The 19,278-nt window shown below is 40.4% G+C and overlaps 1 protein-coding gene across 1 annotated transcript; it reads left to right on the top strand.

The window, feature by feature from the left end:
- Positions 1 to 916: 916 nt before the first annotated feature.
- Positions 917 to 18,999, top strand: RSAD2 (radical S-adenosyl methionine domain containing 2). Its single transcript, NM_001279645.1, has 6 exons — positions 917 to 1,262; positions 6,443 to 6,604; positions 10,008 to 10,237; positions 13,242 to 13,391; positions 16,725 to 16,757; positions 18,835 to 18,999. Exons 1-6 carry the CDS (start codon positions 917 to 919, stop codon positions 18,997 to 18,999), a joined length of 1,086 nt encoding a protein of 361 aa, NP_001266574.1.
- Positions 19,000 to 19,278: the final 279 nt, after the last annotated feature.

Here is a 19,278-nt window from a genome sequence, read left to right as displayed (position 1 = left end):
TGTAGCTTACACCCAGCTACATGATTTGTGGCTCTGGAAGTTCAGCTACTAGGACTCTTCCAACTTCCTACAGGTGTCACGAAAGCACAAGACCACACACTTACACACAGTTCTGATGAAAGAGGGCTAAAAGGAAGATTTCAGTAAAAAGGTCAACAAGGCTTTCTAAAAAAACTGTAAAGATAAATAAATGATGTGTCGCAGTAATTCTCACCAATTAGGAAGCATCTTAGAAAAGCATTGGATTTCCTCTAACTAAAAACATCTATAAAAAGTGATATCAAAATATAGGAAGATGTAAATATCTAAATTTTAACACTGTCACCTTGCATAAATTAGGCTGAATAGCTGATGGAATAAGACCTAAATTCAATTTTGTTCCATGCCTTTTTACTGTGATCTGAAAGGGGTCTTGAGGTGAATGATCCTGTACTCATCCTCCACCAGCCAATCAGTCTGTTTATTATTTGCCTTTAAAAAGAAACCCCTTCACCATGATGGAGCAAAAACTGTTACTTGGCTATGTCAAGAGAAAGCAATGCAACAAGTACAAAGTGTGCTGATTAATGCACCTTGTCTATCTCTATCAGACAGAGAGCTAGATATTGATAGAGACTGCTATCCTCATCTGTAACTACATCAAGCTAGAGAGACTGTTATAATACAAGTGGACTGAGGCAGCCGTGAGCAGAGAAACCAGGAATGCTCGCCCCGATCTCTAGTCTTCAGTCTTGGCCCTGTTTCAACTTTCAGTTTCATGTGTGGAAAAATCGAAACTCTAACTCAGCTGAGTGTTAGTGAAAGAAGGTGTGTCCTGCTCCCCAGTGACAGGTTGCTCAGAGACTGCTGATTTCCATCCCTATATAAAGAGAGTCCCTGGCATACAGGGACTGCTCTGCTCCAGGCATCTGCCACAATGTGGGTGCTCACACCTGCTGCTTTTGCTGGGAAGCTCTTGAGTGTGTTCAGGCAACCTCTGAGCTCTCTGTGGAGGAGCCTGGTCCCGCTGTTCTGCTGGCTGAGGGCAACCTTCTGGCTGCTAGCTACCAAGAGGACAAAGCAGCAGCTGGTCCTGAGAGGGCCAGATGAGACCAAAGAGGAGGAAGAGGACCCTCCTCTGCCCACCACCCCAACCAGCGTCAACTATCACTTCACTCGCCAGTGCAACTACAAATGTGGCTTCTGTTTCCACACAGCCAAAACATCCTTTGTGCTGCCCCTTGAGGAAGCAAAGAGAGGATTGCTTTTGCTTAAGGAAGCTGGTGAGTACATGGTCCTAGACAGAAATCAGGATTCTCAACCACTGGGCAGTGGGGTAAGGCGAGAAGGGGCTGGGGGCACGCACAAGCTGGAGAGCTTCTCCAAAACTTGAGGTCACCATTTACCATTGCACGGTGAGCATGTTGTCCTATGAGAAAATAATTCCGTGAATTTTGGAGTGGGCACCTAGTCCTTCCTAAATCACAGAATTGAGCTGGAACAGGGGATTTGTGGAGTAAACCTGTCCGTCCTACCATTTGGAAGCAAGAAGGGGTCTATGCAAAGGGCAGGTCCCTATTACACTTGGTGTTTGGAAAGAGGCGGTTTGGGAAGTTTGTACTACTTTCTGAGTTTGCCCACAACACTAACAAATTTGGGTTTTCCAGAAACAGTTATTAATAATTAGAAAAGTTGGAAACAAAAACAAAAACTTTGACATAAAAATAGCAGTAGTTGAATCTTATATTTGAGTTTGTGTATATTCTTTTAATAGGAAACCCTAAAATTTTTTTAACAAATATGTCAAGGACTTAGCCTTCAAGAATGCTTACTGAGCATCACCACGTTAGTAACTGGCAGCATCTTGGAGAGAACTCAGCACGTGACCTTCAAATGCAATATCTTCCACTCCAGATCTGTTCTTCCTTCCGTCCTTGTCTTCCTGTCTTTCCTAGAGTACCTTCTCAACTAGTAACTTCAGCAACATCTCTAGCTTCTTTCCCTCCTTGTTTAACTTTTTAACGAAAGCATAGCATACATGCACCAGATTACACATATTCTGGATGTGCACCCTGATGAATTTCACAAAGCAATCACAGCCAGGTAAATAGCCTGCAGATTCAGAGAGAAAGCATCACCAGTGCCAGAAGTGCATGCTGCACTCCAGCCACTACCCTGGTAAGCACTTGCTGGACTTCTCACACACAGATTCATTTTGCCTGATCCTGTACTTTATATAAATGAAATCATACAGTGGGTCCTATATTGGATCTGACTTCTTTGCTCCACATTACATTGGCTTAGTTACCCAAAGCTGATTGCTCAAATGAGAACCTGACTTCCCATTCCCAGTGTGGCTTAACTCAAATTCCTATCATTTCTCACCAGGATTACTGTAATTCAACTCGCTGTCTCTGCTTGCCCCATTGAAAACTCCTGATCTTATTTTAAAATGTACTTTTGGTGATTTAACTCCTAACTCTCCTTCTTATGAGCATCGTTGTCAAGGCCCCTGGCAAGCTCAATGTTGCTCTCAGCCTCTGCTACCCTGATGGCTTGGGTCCCCTCTGCTGTAGACACAGCCTGTCACACTCATTTTCTCCAAACATCAAAATTGTTAAAATGATGGGCATATTGTTGTCTCTTCCTAGAATGTCTGTCCTCAAATCTTGTTGGTGAACTTTCAAAGTTCCTTTGAATTCTCCTTGATCCTCTGCAGCCATAATTATGCCCTTTACTTTTCACTTATGAGCTTATAGCACTTGGTACAAATATGTCTTGCAGCTTTTTAAAATGTACTATTTTGTTCAGTTTTTTTTTTTTAATGTCTGGTTCCTCAAAGAAATTGCATTCCAAGGTTGAATTTTACCCTGCTGTGTGTCTTCATGCCTGACAGAATGTCTAGAAAGTAATAGAGGCTTAAGAAATGTTTTAGATAAATGAATGAATGCATGAGTGAGTGAATAAGGAGATATGTCGAGGGAAATTACGACTTTCATTCAGAAAGCCAGAGTTTGAGTTTCTGCTCTAACATTTACTAGATTTGTCAAGACATTTCGCTTTTCTGAGTATCAGTTCCATGATCTTTAAAATTATCTTTAGATAATAATGATAACTGATAAACCAATCTCAAAAGTTGGTACAAGGCACAAACAAGTGAATGTTCATGTATTTTTGTCATAAAAGATAAATTATTATTAATAGTTATAATTAATACTTTTCTATAATAACCTCTCAGTTTAAGTAAGTAAAACAAAAGTGAATTGAAATGCTTACAGGATAGTGTAGGTTGTATTTTCCTGTAAGAGAGATTTCTAGATAATGGAGGAAAACTATTTTTTTGGTTGTAAGAATTAAAGAAAGAGGAAAGAAACACAAAAGGTGGCTCCACAGTCAAGGACAGGTTTATTTTAGAGAAAACAAACCTGAGAGGGGCTTCTGGCTGAGTCAAGTCAGAGCCCACTCTCTTACAGACTAAGAGTTTTAAGGATTTGGGGTGGGAGAGTTTATTAGAGACTTTGACTGCTTCTGTTTCTCTTTGTTGTGCTTATCTGGGAGGGAGAGTTGTGTGTCTGTTCCCGTACATCTTCCTGCAGCTGCAGGCATACCCACCCTGAATCTGCTTTTAGCTTCCCTATCTTAGAACACTAAAGAGAAACTAATGTGCTTATTTAGGCCCACTGTTTTACTAGGACCCATTGTATGAGAGTGAAGTTTGGCAGTTACCTAAGAGACTTCCCCTCAACCTCCCTCTGTGCTCAAGCTGTCTTGTCTGTGTTTTACTGTCTGCTCTTTCTGGCTGCTTGTAGTTAGAAGATAAGTGATTTCCTTGAAATGCATGAGGCTAGAAAGGGAGCTGGAACTTAAAGTGGTGGTGTTTGTCTGAGATGATGGTGTTCTTGCTCTGTCAGTGGTAATTAAAAGTTTAAATTCACATTGAAATTTAAATTTTAATATATATTTTTATATATTATATTTAAAATTAAAATTTACTATTCTGGCTAAAGATGCTTCTAACATATATTATTTACTTTCCTGGCTTTTAAACTGTTTTGAAATTCTATTCAGAAAGACTGAATAGCATTAAAAATCATGAGCATCAGATCTGGGCTGTAATATGATCACTCGTGTATGTTAACACTATTGTAAATAAATTACTCCTTGTCTAAGATCTTAATTATGCCTCTAAATTCTATTCCTTCCCTTTTGTTATTCTTCCATCCCTTCTAAATATCCTCCTCAAAATTGCTAGCAGTTTTGTGCCACTGGCCAGGACCCTATCTTACTTTCTCCAGTTTATCTGCCACTACATCACATCACCACACTTCTTAGGTAATTATGTTTTGTTTTGTTTTCGGGTTATAATGAGTGTCACTCAAACTGCCTCCCAGCATGATGGATTATAAATAGGGAGGTGATATAATGCCTCACTGTCCAATCATAGAGACATCTGAGAGTGAAAGGGGGCACTAAAACTCACTCACAGATATTGTTTCATCTACCATAAACCAAAACTGTTCCAGGCACACCAGCCTGGAGGCTTCTCTACTTATAAAGACTCTAGGCTTTGGAGTCTAGGCATGTACCCTAGCTCTACTTTTCTCTAGCCTTATGATCTTCTGCAAGTTGTTTAACCTTTCTTGGCTTCAATTCTTGCACTAAAAACCAGATAATAATTCCTTCCCCATGGGTTATGTAAGGGTTGAAAGCTTTAACCATATTACCTTGGGTGATGTATGGTGAGGCCAGATACAGATTAATAGAGACAAGAAAGAGGTTTGCACAGGTTCATTCTCCTAGAATGCAGGCAGGCAGGTGTATGACGCACAAGCCCATCCTTCTAGAATGCAGACTGGCAGGTGTATGTTGCAAAGGTCCATCTTCCTAGAATGCAGGCAGGCAAGTGTGCAACGCATAGATCCATCCTTCTAGAAGGCAGGCAGGTGGGTGTATAATGCACAAGCCCATCCTCCTAGAATGCAGGCAGGCAGGTGTGTAATGCATAGACCCCATCCTCCTAAAATGCAGGCAGGTGGTTGTGTAATGCATAGACCCCATCCTCCTAAAATGCAGGCAGGCAGGTGTGTAACACATTCAAGAGACATGTTTTCTTCTCTGAGAAAACAAAATGACCCCAGAGTAAAGACCAAGGATATTAGCAATTGGAGGTTTTCCTATGAATAAACCAGTTTACCTCTCTGTCTCTCTGTAGTGAAACCCTCTTTTGGACCAGCCCCTCCCTTCATCACAGAAATTCCATTCTGCTATTTTGTGCCATACTGAAATTTGAATGAACAAATAAAAACATCAAAAGAAGAGGCAGACACCAAAACAAATACACAGAGAGGATGTAGGAAGAAGAAAACGTCCAAAAAAATCTATAACTAGTAATTGCAGAGAGATAAGAGAAAGAATTGCATACATGAAACAAGAATAGAATGCCTGGAAAGGAATAGTCAGAATATAGAAGCATCTGGGGAACGAAAAATTGGGTTTCTAAAATTAAAATCTTAATAGAAAGACGAAAAGGTAAAGTCTTACCAAAATGAGACCAAAAAATCAGGATAGACATAGGAAGGAAGATGATGATAAGAAAATAGTGGTTACATTTAGAAACTCCAATGTTCCAGTAATAGAAGTTCCAGAAAGATGAAAAAGTAAAAATTGAGATAAGGTGCGAATAAGCAAATAGTAAAAGAAGATTTTTCTTTATAACATAAAGAGCTATGATTTGAGATTGAGGCCTTCCAAGTGGCCAGACAGTGAATAGAGAGAGATTCCTAGGACACCCTGTCTTGAAATTCCAAAACATTAGGAAGAAAGCTTCTGGAGAGAGAAAAAGCCATGCCCTTACAAAGGAGTACAAACGAGGGTGTTATCAGGCCTCTGAACAATAGCATTTAAAACGGAGTGAAAATGACTTCACCTAGAATGTGATACGTGGACAAACAATTGATCACCAATGCATTTTGAGGCATACAAGTCATCACTTTAATTCCTGCTTTACATTTTTTTCAGGAAGCTTGTAAAGGGATTCTCCAAAATAAGGGAGTAGCCCAAGAGGGCGGGCGATGCGGAATCCAGGACAAGGAGTGGGGATGGGAAACGCAGAGTCAGGAGGAGTGTCATTCCCAGGCTGGCAGCTGGCCCGTGGACAGTCACGCCACACGGCAGGCATGTGGCTTTATGCTTTGCAAATCCTGGTGCTGCCTCATTGTACCCTTTGGTGTCTGAGCAATTCTATTCATCTGTGTAACCAGTTCCCTGCATCCCTGTTTAGACCCCGAATTAAACATACACTATTCCCATTGGGTGGGATTGGTGTTGGGAACTAGGGTTAGGGGAGGGGAAATTAATGAGAAAGTTTTATTTATTTTTTTTACATTGAGAAAATACTACTTTTGCTATTAAAATAATAATGTATATTTGTGAAGTGGTAAAATTCATGTATCACCTTGCACAGGTATGGAGAAGATCAACTTTTCAGGTGGAGAGCCATTTCTTCAAGACCGGGGAGAATACCTGGGCAAGTTGGTGAGGTTCTGCAAAGTAGAGTTGCAGCTGCCCAGCGTGAGCATCGTGAGCAATGGAAGCCTGATCCGGGAGAGGTGGTTCCAGAATTATGGTGCGCTCCATGGGATGGCATTCTTCTTATTGCTATTGCTATTTTTATTGTTGGTTCTTATATTTCCTTCCCTCCTGGGCCTTCAGCCAGGCCTGCTGAGGAACTGGAAGGGAGGAAAAGCTAATCTTGCTTACTCTAATTGCTTTTCAAGCTGTGCACGCACGGCGTTATGGCAGTTTTAGTTCCTTAGGGCTCTCAGTAAACAAGTTTGGCAAGTTAGATAATAGACCTTTTACTGAGATGACTATCTTGTACATTGCAATTTAGCAAATACAAGATCTATGGCCTTAGTTTAGACACTAGGTAGGAAAATTAACACATTTGACAGCTTTGTAATAAAATATCTCTGTTGGGACTGGACTGGATCCATGACTAATTTTATCAGAACCTCGTGGTGTGTGGATTAGCCAAAGTGGAGGGCTCTAAGGGATTCCACCATGTAGCCAGGATTAAGAACCGCTGAATTCTAAGGCTGCTGAGATTCCTCGCAGTTCAGTTTTCTGCAGGTGTCATGTCCATGTAGCAGTTCTTAAAACTTAGCAAGAGCTTGGAAAACATTAGCTCTTCTTATATGGACTGTCATGTTGGGAAACAGGTATAATCTGTTACAGTACAATTCTCTGTTCTTGTTTATATGAGCTGTTGGAGCCTTGAAGTCTTTCAAAGGGAAGCTGCATTTATAATCTGTTGAGGATGTTGCTGAGACATCTCTGATACCCCATCTGTGATGGTGCGGACATGGACTGTGGGGGAGGGACGCTGTGGATGTGGGTTGGAGGGTCCATCTGATAAGCGTTAAGCAGGTAGAGAAGAGTCAAGGTGTCAGATGCAGGTGAATTAGGAAGGGCCTACAAGTGTGTAAAACCAAAATGGTAGTGAAGGGAGGCACTTTGTCACACAGGGGGTCTGAGGTTCAAAAGTGAACTTTGGGAACCATACTCAGAAAGAGAAAAGAGAAACTGAGGAAGCAGTGTGATGGAGACCAACTGGCAGGGTTTTCTTGGTGGGTACCCAGCCAATGCCCTTCCTCCAAGATCAGCCGTCCAGGATGTCCTCGTGGTGTGCAGAGTAGGGACAGTACTGCATGTCCAGGTCAAATCTCTCAGGCTTGTGGGAGAAAGTGGTATAAATTAGTGAATTTAGAAGCATATAAGAAAAGACACTGTCAGCAGCATGGAGACAATAGGAAAGCACGAAGACTGTGGAGAACGGGAAGCATCGTGCCATATTCCTATAGTGCATAAGTGGAGAGCCAACTAGGAGGTTTCATTGATTTTTGTGCAGCAAGAGAATTTGGATGATCCTCAAATTATTAAGCATAGATCAAAAATCTACAATTATAAATATTTGAAAATAATTAGAAATATTTTTAGGCATTGTGAGGAACAAATGTTTATAGATGCCCTATCTGGCCCATAAGCTGCTGATTTTCCACCTCTGGCTTAATGGGTCAGGGATGGCTCTATGTGCTTGAGTGGATGAAGAGAGCTGTTTTAGAGCCCCACTACCTCTCCAAGTTTGGTAATTTGCTAGAAGGACTTCCAACACTCAATAGCCAGCTATACTCACATCTAGGGTTTATTAGAATAAAGGATACAGAACAGAAACAGCAGGGTAAAGACATATATCACCAGAGTCCAGAGAGTCCAGACACAGGCTCTGAGTCCTTCTCCATCCCAGGCCTCATAGGTTGTACTTTCTCTCTAGCAGTGAACTATAGGGACATAGTTGGAATGTCTTTGCACGGGAAGGTCCATTTGAGTCTTAGGGTCTGAGGTTTTATACAGGGCTAGTCATTTATGCACATGCTGCTATGTAACCAGCTATTGGAACTGAAACTCAGGACCCCAACAATGCAACCAAGGAAATTGTGGATCTTGTTAAACAATCCTGAGAAGTCTTGACAAGTTGATTCAACATGCCCCATTGCTCCATGTTTATACACCTCACCAATGATATATAGAATATTGTAGCCACCATATATGCAGGGATTGGCCAAGATTCCACCATGGTTCCAGGTTTTCCTGGAAAGATGTAGGGACTGAGCAAACAGATCTGCTCCATTAAATCTCTCTTCCTAAGAGCTTTGGCAAGGAAAAGCTGAGGACAGGAGGATAGTTATCATGGACACATAGCAAAAGTTGGAAAGGCGGCAGAATATAGCAATTGACTTACAGATCCTCAGATGACTTGGAAATCAACTAGGTCTGTCTTTAGTATAACTGATAAGGCTGTATGTTTTTGGTTTTGAACTTAATTTCTGGTCTGTTTGGAGATCAGGTGCTCAGTTACTTGCCTTTTCACAATGTGATATGCCATTAGGAATTTATTTGAGATCGATTTTTAGAACGTTTTGAGTTGTTTTAAATTATGGACAGTTGCCTTATTCTGGCTCCAGTTTATGCTAGATGTTTTGAGGGCATATATTACATATGGATAAAATAAAATTAGCCCAAAATAGGAGTTAAAATGACTCTTTTTATAATATTAGAGGATAGTTGCTTAAAGAGTTTTTGGAATTTCCAGCTTCTATAATTTGAAAGTAATTTTAAGAAAAAGAGTCGACTCTTAAAAAGTCACAAAACTAGGAAAACTCAGACTTAATCAACTGCAAGGAGTGACTCAGCCATTGAGAATACCTGTACTTAAGAGGTAAGTGGATAGCATGAAGGAGCAGAGGAAATTGGAGGGATAAGAAGAGAGGTGGAGTAGAAACTAGTGTGACAGAAACCAAAGCAAAGGTAATTGTGAACACTTGCTGTGCTCCCGAAACGACACACTGTCACAGCTCTTCACATACCATGCTGCAAGCAGGGGTCTGTTTACACTTTATTCCCACACCAGCTTCCCTTTCTCTTGGTTTTCTTGGCATCTAACACAGTTGTCTCTGACATCACATAGAATGTGTCTAAATACTTAGATGATGACCCAACTATCAAGAAGATGTCCAGAAGAAGCTGATGAACTTAGCAAAAATACTAGGGATCTTCAACGGAGCAATTTTATCTGTGTGATGGAAAGAAAAAGAAGTAAATTTATAATTGTTCATAAATAAGTCTAGAGGCATCCAAATATATCTACCTGCCTCAGAAATTACATAATTTGTATGCAGGAATAAATGAAAAACCTCATTTAAATATATCAGTAAGTGCTCACACACATACATGTGCAGAGTTTTCAAATAATCAACTAAGTATTTGCATCATTATTTTACATATATATTTAGTTTTTCAGGTTTGACACAAGAAGAAAGTAAAATTCATATCTCAATGAGTTTTGTGGGTATAAGGAAAAGTGTCTTTTTAAAAATTTAAACAAGATATATTTTATCACAAGAGATCTAAATAGCCCGAGGGGCTTGGTCCTTGGATAGAAAAGTTTAAAGATGATCATTTTCCCTCAGGTGAGTATTTGGACATTCTCGCTATCTCCTGTGACAGCTTTGACGAGGAAGTCAATGTCCTTATTGGCCGTGGCCAAGGAAAGAAGAACCATGTGGAAAACCTTCAAAAGCTGAGGAGGTGGTGTAGGGATTATAGAGTCGCTTTCAAGATAAATTCTGTCATTAATCGTTTCAACGTGGAAGAGGACATGACGGAACAGATCAAAGCACTAAACCCTGTCCGCTGGAAAGTAAGTACACAAGGTCGCTTTTGCTGATTTCCTTCAAGAAAACATTCAGGAATGACTTTTTTCAATGAAACTGAAAACAATACTGATACAAGAGAACTCTGGACCTCGCAAGCCAGTCCAGAAGTCAGGTCCTTGGTCTTTCAGCTCTGTTAGACTTAAAACTATACTTTTCTTTGCCTTAGACATAAAACTATACTTTTCTTTGCCTTACTTCCCTTTTCTGAAAACATGATATGATTTCCTTTGGAAATATTGTGAGGATAAACATAAAAAAATGCTCAGTGCTTTGAAATGTTTGGAAGAATATGTTCATAGAAAGCCTAAATTTATTTTCAAAACTCTTGGCTTATGGATGGACAGATACCGGTTCCTCATAAATTCTGATGCAGTGAATTTCTAGAAGACATTAGGGTTAAAGTCTTCCCCAAGTTGTAGCAAAATGGGACCTTTATTCCCAGATTCATGCTTTAGGGCTGGCCCCACTACCAGCTACTAAAAGCCAACTCCACATATGCAGCTCCCACTCTGTGCAGACACACATGACTAAAATCCCAGTTTTCTACCTTTGACTGCTCGTCAGAAGCAAATCAGGAGGCTGTTTAAAAAGCAGCTTCTTGGGCCTCATATCTGCTGCCCTGAAACAGGGCCTGTGGTGAAGGTAAGCATAGCAGGGAGGGCTTGCACAAACGTGTATTTCTAACAAGCAGTCCAGGTGCAATGAAAGATAAGATGTAGAGCTCAGTGCTAGCACAAACACACAAAAAGAGATGTGGGAAAAGTCACGTGATAGAAAGCTATGTGTGCTGCCATATCGTGAAATGGCAAAACAGGCTGAGCTTAAGTGGAAGGCTTCATATAGGAGGAAGCATTTGGCTATGCTCTGAAAAATGGAAAGAATTTTTGTAGGTGGCAAAGACCTGAAGAAGAAAGGCACATCCAGACTAGAGGGCTTTGCCTGCACAAAGAACAGCTTTTCCTTCAAAGCTGCCTTGGCTGTTTTTTTAAATCCCATGTCAGCATTCCAAATAGAGTTAGGGAAGAGGGAAAGGGATATTCTATCATTTTCCTGAAGCTGTCCTGTAATATGTGGAAATGGGTTAGGGGAAGCTGGAGATGCTACTTTCAAAAATTGTTAATAGGTATGTTGAACTTGAACTTTTGGTTACATATATAAGGACATGAATTATCAGCCACATTCCCAGGTCTAGAAGGAACTGGAGAAAAGCTAGAGAGGTCTGATAGGAAAAACAGGGACACGATCCACGAGGAAGGCAGAGGCTCCAGCTGGAGGGCTAAGCTGCCTTAGACATGTTGACTTTCCTGCCTGCCCCTCTCCTGTACCCACCTCTCTCCTCTTCCCTGTGTTTCCTGTTACTGTCTTCCTCATTGTTCTCTTTTGGCGTCCTTTTTTCAGATGTGTAAGTATTTTTTCCCCACAGCTTGGTTTTCTCCTATCTCATGGCCTTTCTCTCAGATATTTTGACTACCACACTGGCTTCCATTCATCTGATTCACTGTAGATGTGCCATCAAGATCCTGACTCTTTTGGTGGAAGGCTAGTTTCTGCCTGTTTGGAAAACCAGATTATTGATGTATGCAGGCTTCCAATTGATGTAAATTGATGCTTCTGGAACAGATGCCTGTTCTTAGTCCAATCTTACGTTGCACTCAGAACCTAGTTTCCTGAGGCTGCCTCCTCCACTGTGAGGCTGTGGGCTGGAAGGTGTCACCAGCTGTGTCCCCGGGACAACAGCAGTGAGCATGCGATTACTCACTGGGAGGCTTTGTTGTGACCCGTAGGCTTGCTCCAGCAGCATGGGAGGAGAGGGCTCCTTCTACTCCCCTATGCCCAATCCCACACCCTCAATATTGTTCCCCTTCCAGCTCCTACGGCTTGCTTTTCTCCTGCAGAAGCCCTTCCAGTCTAGCTGGCTGATTCTGGAGTCAAAGTCCCTGGAAAAAAATGCCTGTGATGTATGTCTTCTTTGATAGTCAAGTCTGCTGATGATTCAAACCTACATGGAAGGGCACTCCCTCCCTGCCAGGCCTCTCCTTACCCTGAGCCTGGTGGGGCATGAGGATGGGTGACAACCCCTCCCAAGATGCTCACAGTCTATTAAGGAAGACACCATGAAAGCAAATAGCAAAATTATCCTATGACCAGGGGCCAGTGGAGGCAGATATCAAAAGACCGAGGAGCAAAAAAGAAGAGGAAAAATAAAGAGTGAGCAAAAAAGGCAACATGAAGTGTTGACAATTTCTTCTCATCTGACTATAGTGGCATCTGAGTGGTTCAGACGATGATATTAGTGAAATTCTGTGTAGAATCATCCTTTCCATGGAAACCCTTTAGATCTGGGTTTGTACTGCCTCTGTGTTGGGTTGGCTGTCACCCTTTGTCACCTTGGGCAAGTCTCTTCACTTCTTGCCTTTTCTAGGACTGACTTTTATTTTCAAATGATGGTAGTATGTATAGAATAATACACTGTCCACACTCATACACACACATTTGTTTACTTAAAAGACTGTTGAAAGAGAATATTAATGATTTTGAAAAACTGTTCTTAGGTATTACATGAAAAACAGACATATGCTAGAGGCCTTCATAAGAATATATTAAAAATCAGCAGAGAAAACAATGTTTTTAAAATGTGTTTTTCTGGGTTATGGGATTACACGTGATTTATTTTTATGCTCTTTTATAGTTGATATTTTTTCAATAAGTACCCATTATTTTGTTGCCTGAAAATTTTATGACTCAATCAAACATAATCTAGACAAGTTTTTGAAAGTTTATATTTTAAGAATGTTTGTGCTTCTGACACCATATTCCTAAATTTCAGGGCTAGCTTTCATTTCCCCAAAGTAATATCTTTCTAGAATGTTCCTCAGCTCATAGAGTCTCTTTGCTCAGAAGAAATGAAGCTTGAAAAGGGGGAGTGAGGTTTGGGGGAAAACACGATGGAAAGCTCTCTGCAAAGCAAACACTACCATTGCCTTTCAGGTGTTCCAGTGCCTCTTAATTGAGGGTGAGAATTGTGGAGAAGATGCTCTAAGAGAAGCAGAAAGATTTGTTATTGGTGATGAAGAATTTGAAAGATTCTTGGAGCGCCACAAAGAAGTGTCCTGCTTGGTGCCTGAATCTAACCAGAAGGTTGTATAAAGCAAAAGTTGTTTTCTTTGTCATCATACATTCAGATTGATTCCCAAAAGGGAAGTCTCTCAGCCAAGGACCCCACACATTGTTATTTTAGAGGGTTCGGTGGTGAGAAATGGGAGGAATGCCATGTCAGGGCAGATAGGGCTGAGGGCTGCCATTGACTCTGCCACCTCCCAGCTGCAGGGTCTTTAGAGAGCTTCAGTTTCTCTATCCACGATGGTTAGAGTGGTACTTTGCAGATGATACAACTGTATATAGATTCATGTAGATATTCTTGCTATATGATTCATATAAGTATAATGTCCCTATGTGTCATACATGCATGACACAGCCCCTAAACATAGAAAGAACTAACGAACACCACTCTGTTGATATCAACATTATCACTTTATTTAGTTGAATAATCTCTATGTATAATTTTGCTATGTTGCACAGAATGTAGAAGAAATGTTTCCCGTTTAGTTTTATAATGTAATGACAATTGGATCCATCCTATTAGCACAAATTTCATACACCGATAAAACAAGGTTGGCCAAAACATGTCTACACTGTGGAGCTTCAGGTATTACTAGAAGCTGGGTATCTAAAAATGTGTTCTCAGAAGCTACAGGAAAAAAAATCCATTAATAAGGAACCTCCTTATTAATGAAAGATACAAACTTTAAAAAAATTATGATAGTATAATTGAATCCATAAAATTAAAAATATGTCACACATATCATAAAATTAAAAGTGAAATATGTTAACATGATATACTGAATTGCATAAAATAAAGTATTATATATAAAGTTATTTAAATCAATAAGAATCTGTTAACACCAAAAAAAGCAAAACATCCAATGGGCATAAATAGATAATTTACAGAAAAAAAACAGATGGTGAATAAACATTTTAAGAGCATTTGATATTGTCTATATTCAAAGAAATACAAAATAAAATATGAAGCATAAAGTTGCAGTAAGAGAGGCAAGTTCATATTGTTAGCAAGAGTATTAATTATTGCAACTTTCCTGGAAAACGAATTGCTAACTTTATAACCTTTAAAATAGCCCCATATTTGAATTTAGAAATTCTACCTTAAAACGAGAAATATTCACAGAACTAGAGAAATACTTATGTAAAGATATGTTACTGCAGTATTAAGAATAATACCAGCCGGGCGCGGTGGCTCACGCCTGTAATCCCAGCACTTTGGGAGGCTGAGATGGGCGGATCACGAGGTCAGGAAATCGAGACCATCCTTGCTAACACGGTGAAACCCCATCTCTACTAAAAATACAAAAAATTAGCTGGGCGTGGTTGCGGGCGCCTGTAATCCCAGCTACTCGAGAGGCTGAGGCGGGAGAATTGCATGAACCCAGGAGGCGGAGCTTGCAGTGAGCGGAGATCGCCCACTGCAGTCCAGCCTGGGCGACAGAGCGAGACTCCGTCTCAAAAAAAAAAAAGAATAATACCAAAAAAAAATAAAGATAGCCTGTCATTCAGCATGCAGAGAATGAGTAAGTCTGTAGGTTCACAGAATGAAATGTTACACTGACTAACAAGCATATTCCAAAAATTTTTAAGTGACAAGGAGAAATTCTGATAATATAATAGTAGGTACAGATAAAAAACAGTATGCAAAATTAATTTGAAGTTTAATCCTAATGTGTAAAAAAAAGTATCTCTACATATTCCTTTGGTTTTCTTGGAGCAGTGGAATTATAAGTAGTTTTATTCACCTTTATCACTTTTTGAACTTTAAAATTTTGTAACTTAAGTATTAGTTTTATTATTTTAAAAACAGCTTCTCCATCTGCCATCCAAAAATACACATACAGGAAAATCTCTACCCCATATGCTTAAGTAATGCTAGGAACTCAAAGAGCAGACATTCATTCCGTATGCTTTAGACTTCTGAGGCTCTAGGTAAATGGTTCAAATTTAAAAGGTAATGTTGAAGTGAACATGAACAAGAAAATCCCAGAATGGAGGACAGGATGACCATCAAAAAGAAGAGAAAGGGGTAGAGGAGGTTTTCCTCTATGCACTATTTTATTTGATTTTTTAAAACTCCATCTTAATAGTTAATACGACATCAAAGAAAATCTGGTTGAGTACCTCCTTTGTAAGAGGGACTGTTAACCCTTTGACTCATTGCCATTTTCACTAATGCTTCATGAGCCAGGTTTTTTCATCCCCATTGTATACCTCAAGAGGCCGAGTGGTAGGTACTCATTTACCTGACTTGTATCAGGGGCAAAATCTGAATTTTGATGACCCCAAAGCCCACAAACCTTTTAGCCAGTTTGTTTCAAACTTCATCAAATCACCTGGGATCTTGTGAAAGGGCAGACCTCTACTCAGTGGGTCTGAGGTTGGCCCACCACTCTGCACCTTGAACTAGTTTCCAGATGATGCTGATGCTACTGGTACCCCACTAGACATTCAATAGCAGGTCTGCTCCCATCCCTTCCTAGGAGTTGGCAAATGCTGGCCCCAGGGATGGGTCTGGCCTGCCACCTGTTGTAGTACAGGATGCAAGTTAAGACTTGATGAGGGAAAGCATCAAAACAAGAATCATATTTGTGACCTGTGAACATTATATAAAAGCTGGTTTTCTGGGTCCATAAATTAAGTTTCAGTGGAGCTCAGCCAAGCTATTTTTCTTACGTATCGTCTGTGGTGGATTTTGGGCTGCAAAGCACAGTTGATTAGTTGTGACAGACTGTGTGGCCTGCCAAGCAGAAAATGTTTGCTATCTGGCCCTTTACAGAAAACATTTTACAGACCCCTATCTACAAGAATAGGTATAGAAGGAATACCTTCCCATCAACAGTGCAGGTACAGCTTCTCTATACCTATAGAAGTCATAACTATTTGTAAGTAATGTTAGGGTAATAATAAAACCCTCAGGTAAATCCACCCTTTAGCTCCAAAAAATAGCATTAAAGAGAGTTCTGCTTTATACATTGAAAAGGGAGAAATTAGATACATGGTGGACACAGTCATTGGAAATATCATGTAAAGAAGAAAAGGGCTCTACCAAAGTGTGAAGGGTTGGGGAAATTGCCTTGGAGTTCAATGTCAGGGAAGCCTTCAGGATGAAGGTTCTGATGTTTGACCTTTTCAGCAAAGAGCAGAGAATCCAGGCCTGCTGTGATCTGTTGAAAACTGAATGCACACAAACAGAGCCTTGTCTTGTGAGGGCCATGCCAAAGGCAACTCAAGGGAAATGAGAAATGCTGGATCCAAAACAATACAATGCAAACACTACAGGTGGACAATTGAGCTCACATACTGAGAAATGCACCTGAAACTAAATTTGTATTAACTTCTCCTTTGCAGATGAAAGACTCCTACCTTATTCTGGATGAATATGTGAGTATTTCCAATGAGTTATAAAATTAAAACTTAATTAATTAATTAGCAGTAATGGCAGAGTTGAGTTCCATGAGCATAACTATCTAGTACCTATTTGTCCTTCTTAATTAGCACTTCACAGTTTGATAGTCAGTGATTATGATTATGCCAGAGCCCTCACTTCACAGGGTCAAATGTGGAGCTAAACACTGGAACAGAATAAGCTTCAACCCAGGTCCCAGCATTGATTTGCACTGAGCACCATATGATATTGTCTGCCATATAACTATGCATCCGTGGATGTCACACTGAACCTGTTATCACACACAACAGAGTCATCTGTTATGTAGTCCTGGGCTGGAGGCTCTCCTGAGATAGGGCATCCAGCCTACTTTGGAGGAAGGCCATATCACTCTTCTCATTATCTTGGACAAAACAGGCACAGCCAGCTTGTCTTCTGATTGATAAACCTTGGCTTTTGTAAGGAGAGGCTTATGTTTCTGCTCCAAACACCACTGATATTATTCCTACCCCCACTGCCTTCCAAAGGAAGAGGGAAACCTACCCTTCTCAAAACTGAAAAACAAATCACTTTCCCCTTTCCTCTGTCTTTTTTTTTTTTCTAGATCTATAACCATTGCCACTCTTCCTAGCAAAGGACAAATAATTCCATTTGAAGACATATTTTAAAGAAATGAGCTCCAACAACCTTGAATTCCATATTTAAATTGGATTTGTTTTTTGGAGAAATGCTTACTGTCACTTTTGATGTTTGCTTTTCTTTCTTTCTTTTCTTTTTTTTTCTGAGATAGGTTTTCCTGTCACCCAGGCTAGAGGGCAATGGCACAATCTCGGCTCACTGCAGCCTCAGCCTCCTGGGCTCAGGTGATCCTTCTGCCTCAGCCTCCCAAGTAGCTGGTACTACAGATGTGCACTACCACACCCAGCTAGATTTTTATGTATTTTTTGTAGAGATTGGATTTTGCCATGTTGCCCATGCTGGTCTCTAACACTTGGGCCTCCCCAGATGCTGGGATTCCAGGTGTGGGCCCCCATGTCCAGCTGGTATTTTGTTATTTTCAAGTTAACCAATCATTGTTTATACCCATTTCATTTCTTAACAATATAAGCTTTCTTAATAGAGCATAAGGGAAAAGGTGATAAGGAAAACATTCAGTTTCTGGGTCCAAGGTAGAGAGGAAAATTCAAACAATTTATTTTTGGAGTGGAAATTATTATGATTGTCTAGTGATTTTGACCAGCATCCCTCAACAAACTCGCTGGTCCGAACATATTTGGAAAACACATCATTGAACCAAAATTTGCTTTTACCAATTGAATAACATTTTGCTTCAATAAGTATTACTTGAGCTCCTATGAAACACTCAGTGTAGGTCGTAAGGAGTGTGAAGAAATCGTTTCTGCCTACAGAGTAGAATAGGACAGACTAAAACAAATGAAAATGGATGGAATAAGATTAAAACAAAGAGCCTTCGCAGGTCATGGAAGACTCTTCTTGATCTGGCACCTGCCGTGGAAGACTCCTCTTGATCTGGCACCTGCCTGCCTCAGCAGCACCTTTCTTTTCATCCTCTCTCCGTTTCTCAAAACAAGCCTTTATTAATATTTACATATATGCATGCATGCACTGATGCATGCACATCATTACTATTCCAGAAACACCTTCTACCTCCATTTCCCCAGTACATCATGCTATGTCACGCTTCTGTGCTTTTATGATACCATTCCCTCCAATTTAAAATCTCAACACATAATTCAGATGTTAGCATTTGGGGGAAGCCTCTCCTGATTACCCCTTCCCCCAGTGGAACTACATCTGCCCATGCGGGGTGCATATCATTCTGTTTATTGTGCGCTTAGGTGTCTACTGTGCTTAGCTCAGCCTCTCCCACCAGACAATGAGCTGGTTGAGTAGAGAGATGGGGTCCAAGGGGTTCAATATCAGCCACAGATTTCAAAAGATACCTGTCGACATGACTGGAATATCAAAAGCTATTTGGGATTAATAGTCTAGATTGAGTTTTACAGGATTCATCACATGGAAATATAGCAGTTTCTGTTATGAATTTTCTAGATGCGCTTTCTGAACTGTAGAAAGGGACGGAAGGACCCTTCCAAGTCCATCCTGGATGTTGGTGTAGAAGAAGCTATAAAATTCAGTGGATTTGATGAAAAGATGTTTCTGAAGCGAGGAGGAAAATACATATGGAGTAAGGCTGATCTGAAGCTGGATTGGTAGAGCGGAAAGTGGAACGAGACTTCAACACACCAGTGGGAAAACTCCTAGAGTAACTGCCATTGTCTGCAATACTATCCGTTGGTATTTCCCAGTGGCTGAAAACCTGATTTTCTGCTGCACGTGACATCTGATTACCTGTGGTCACTGAACACACGAATAACTTGGATAGCAAATCCTGAGACAATGGAAAACCATTAACTTTACTTCATTGGCTTATAACCTTGTTGTTATTGAAACAGCACTTCTGTTTTTGAGTTTGATTTAGCTAAAAAGAAGGAA

This window comes from Gorilla gorilla, chromosome 12, assembly GCF_029281585.2.
Source record: "Gorilla gorilla gorilla isolate KB3781 chromosome 12, NHGRI_mGorGor1-v2.1_pri, whole genome shotgun sequence".
Classification (NCBI taxonomy): Eukaryota; Metazoa; Chordata; class Mammalia; order Primates; family Hominidae; genus Gorilla; species Gorilla gorilla.
This window is presented reverse-complemented; position numbering and strand designations above follow the sequence as displayed.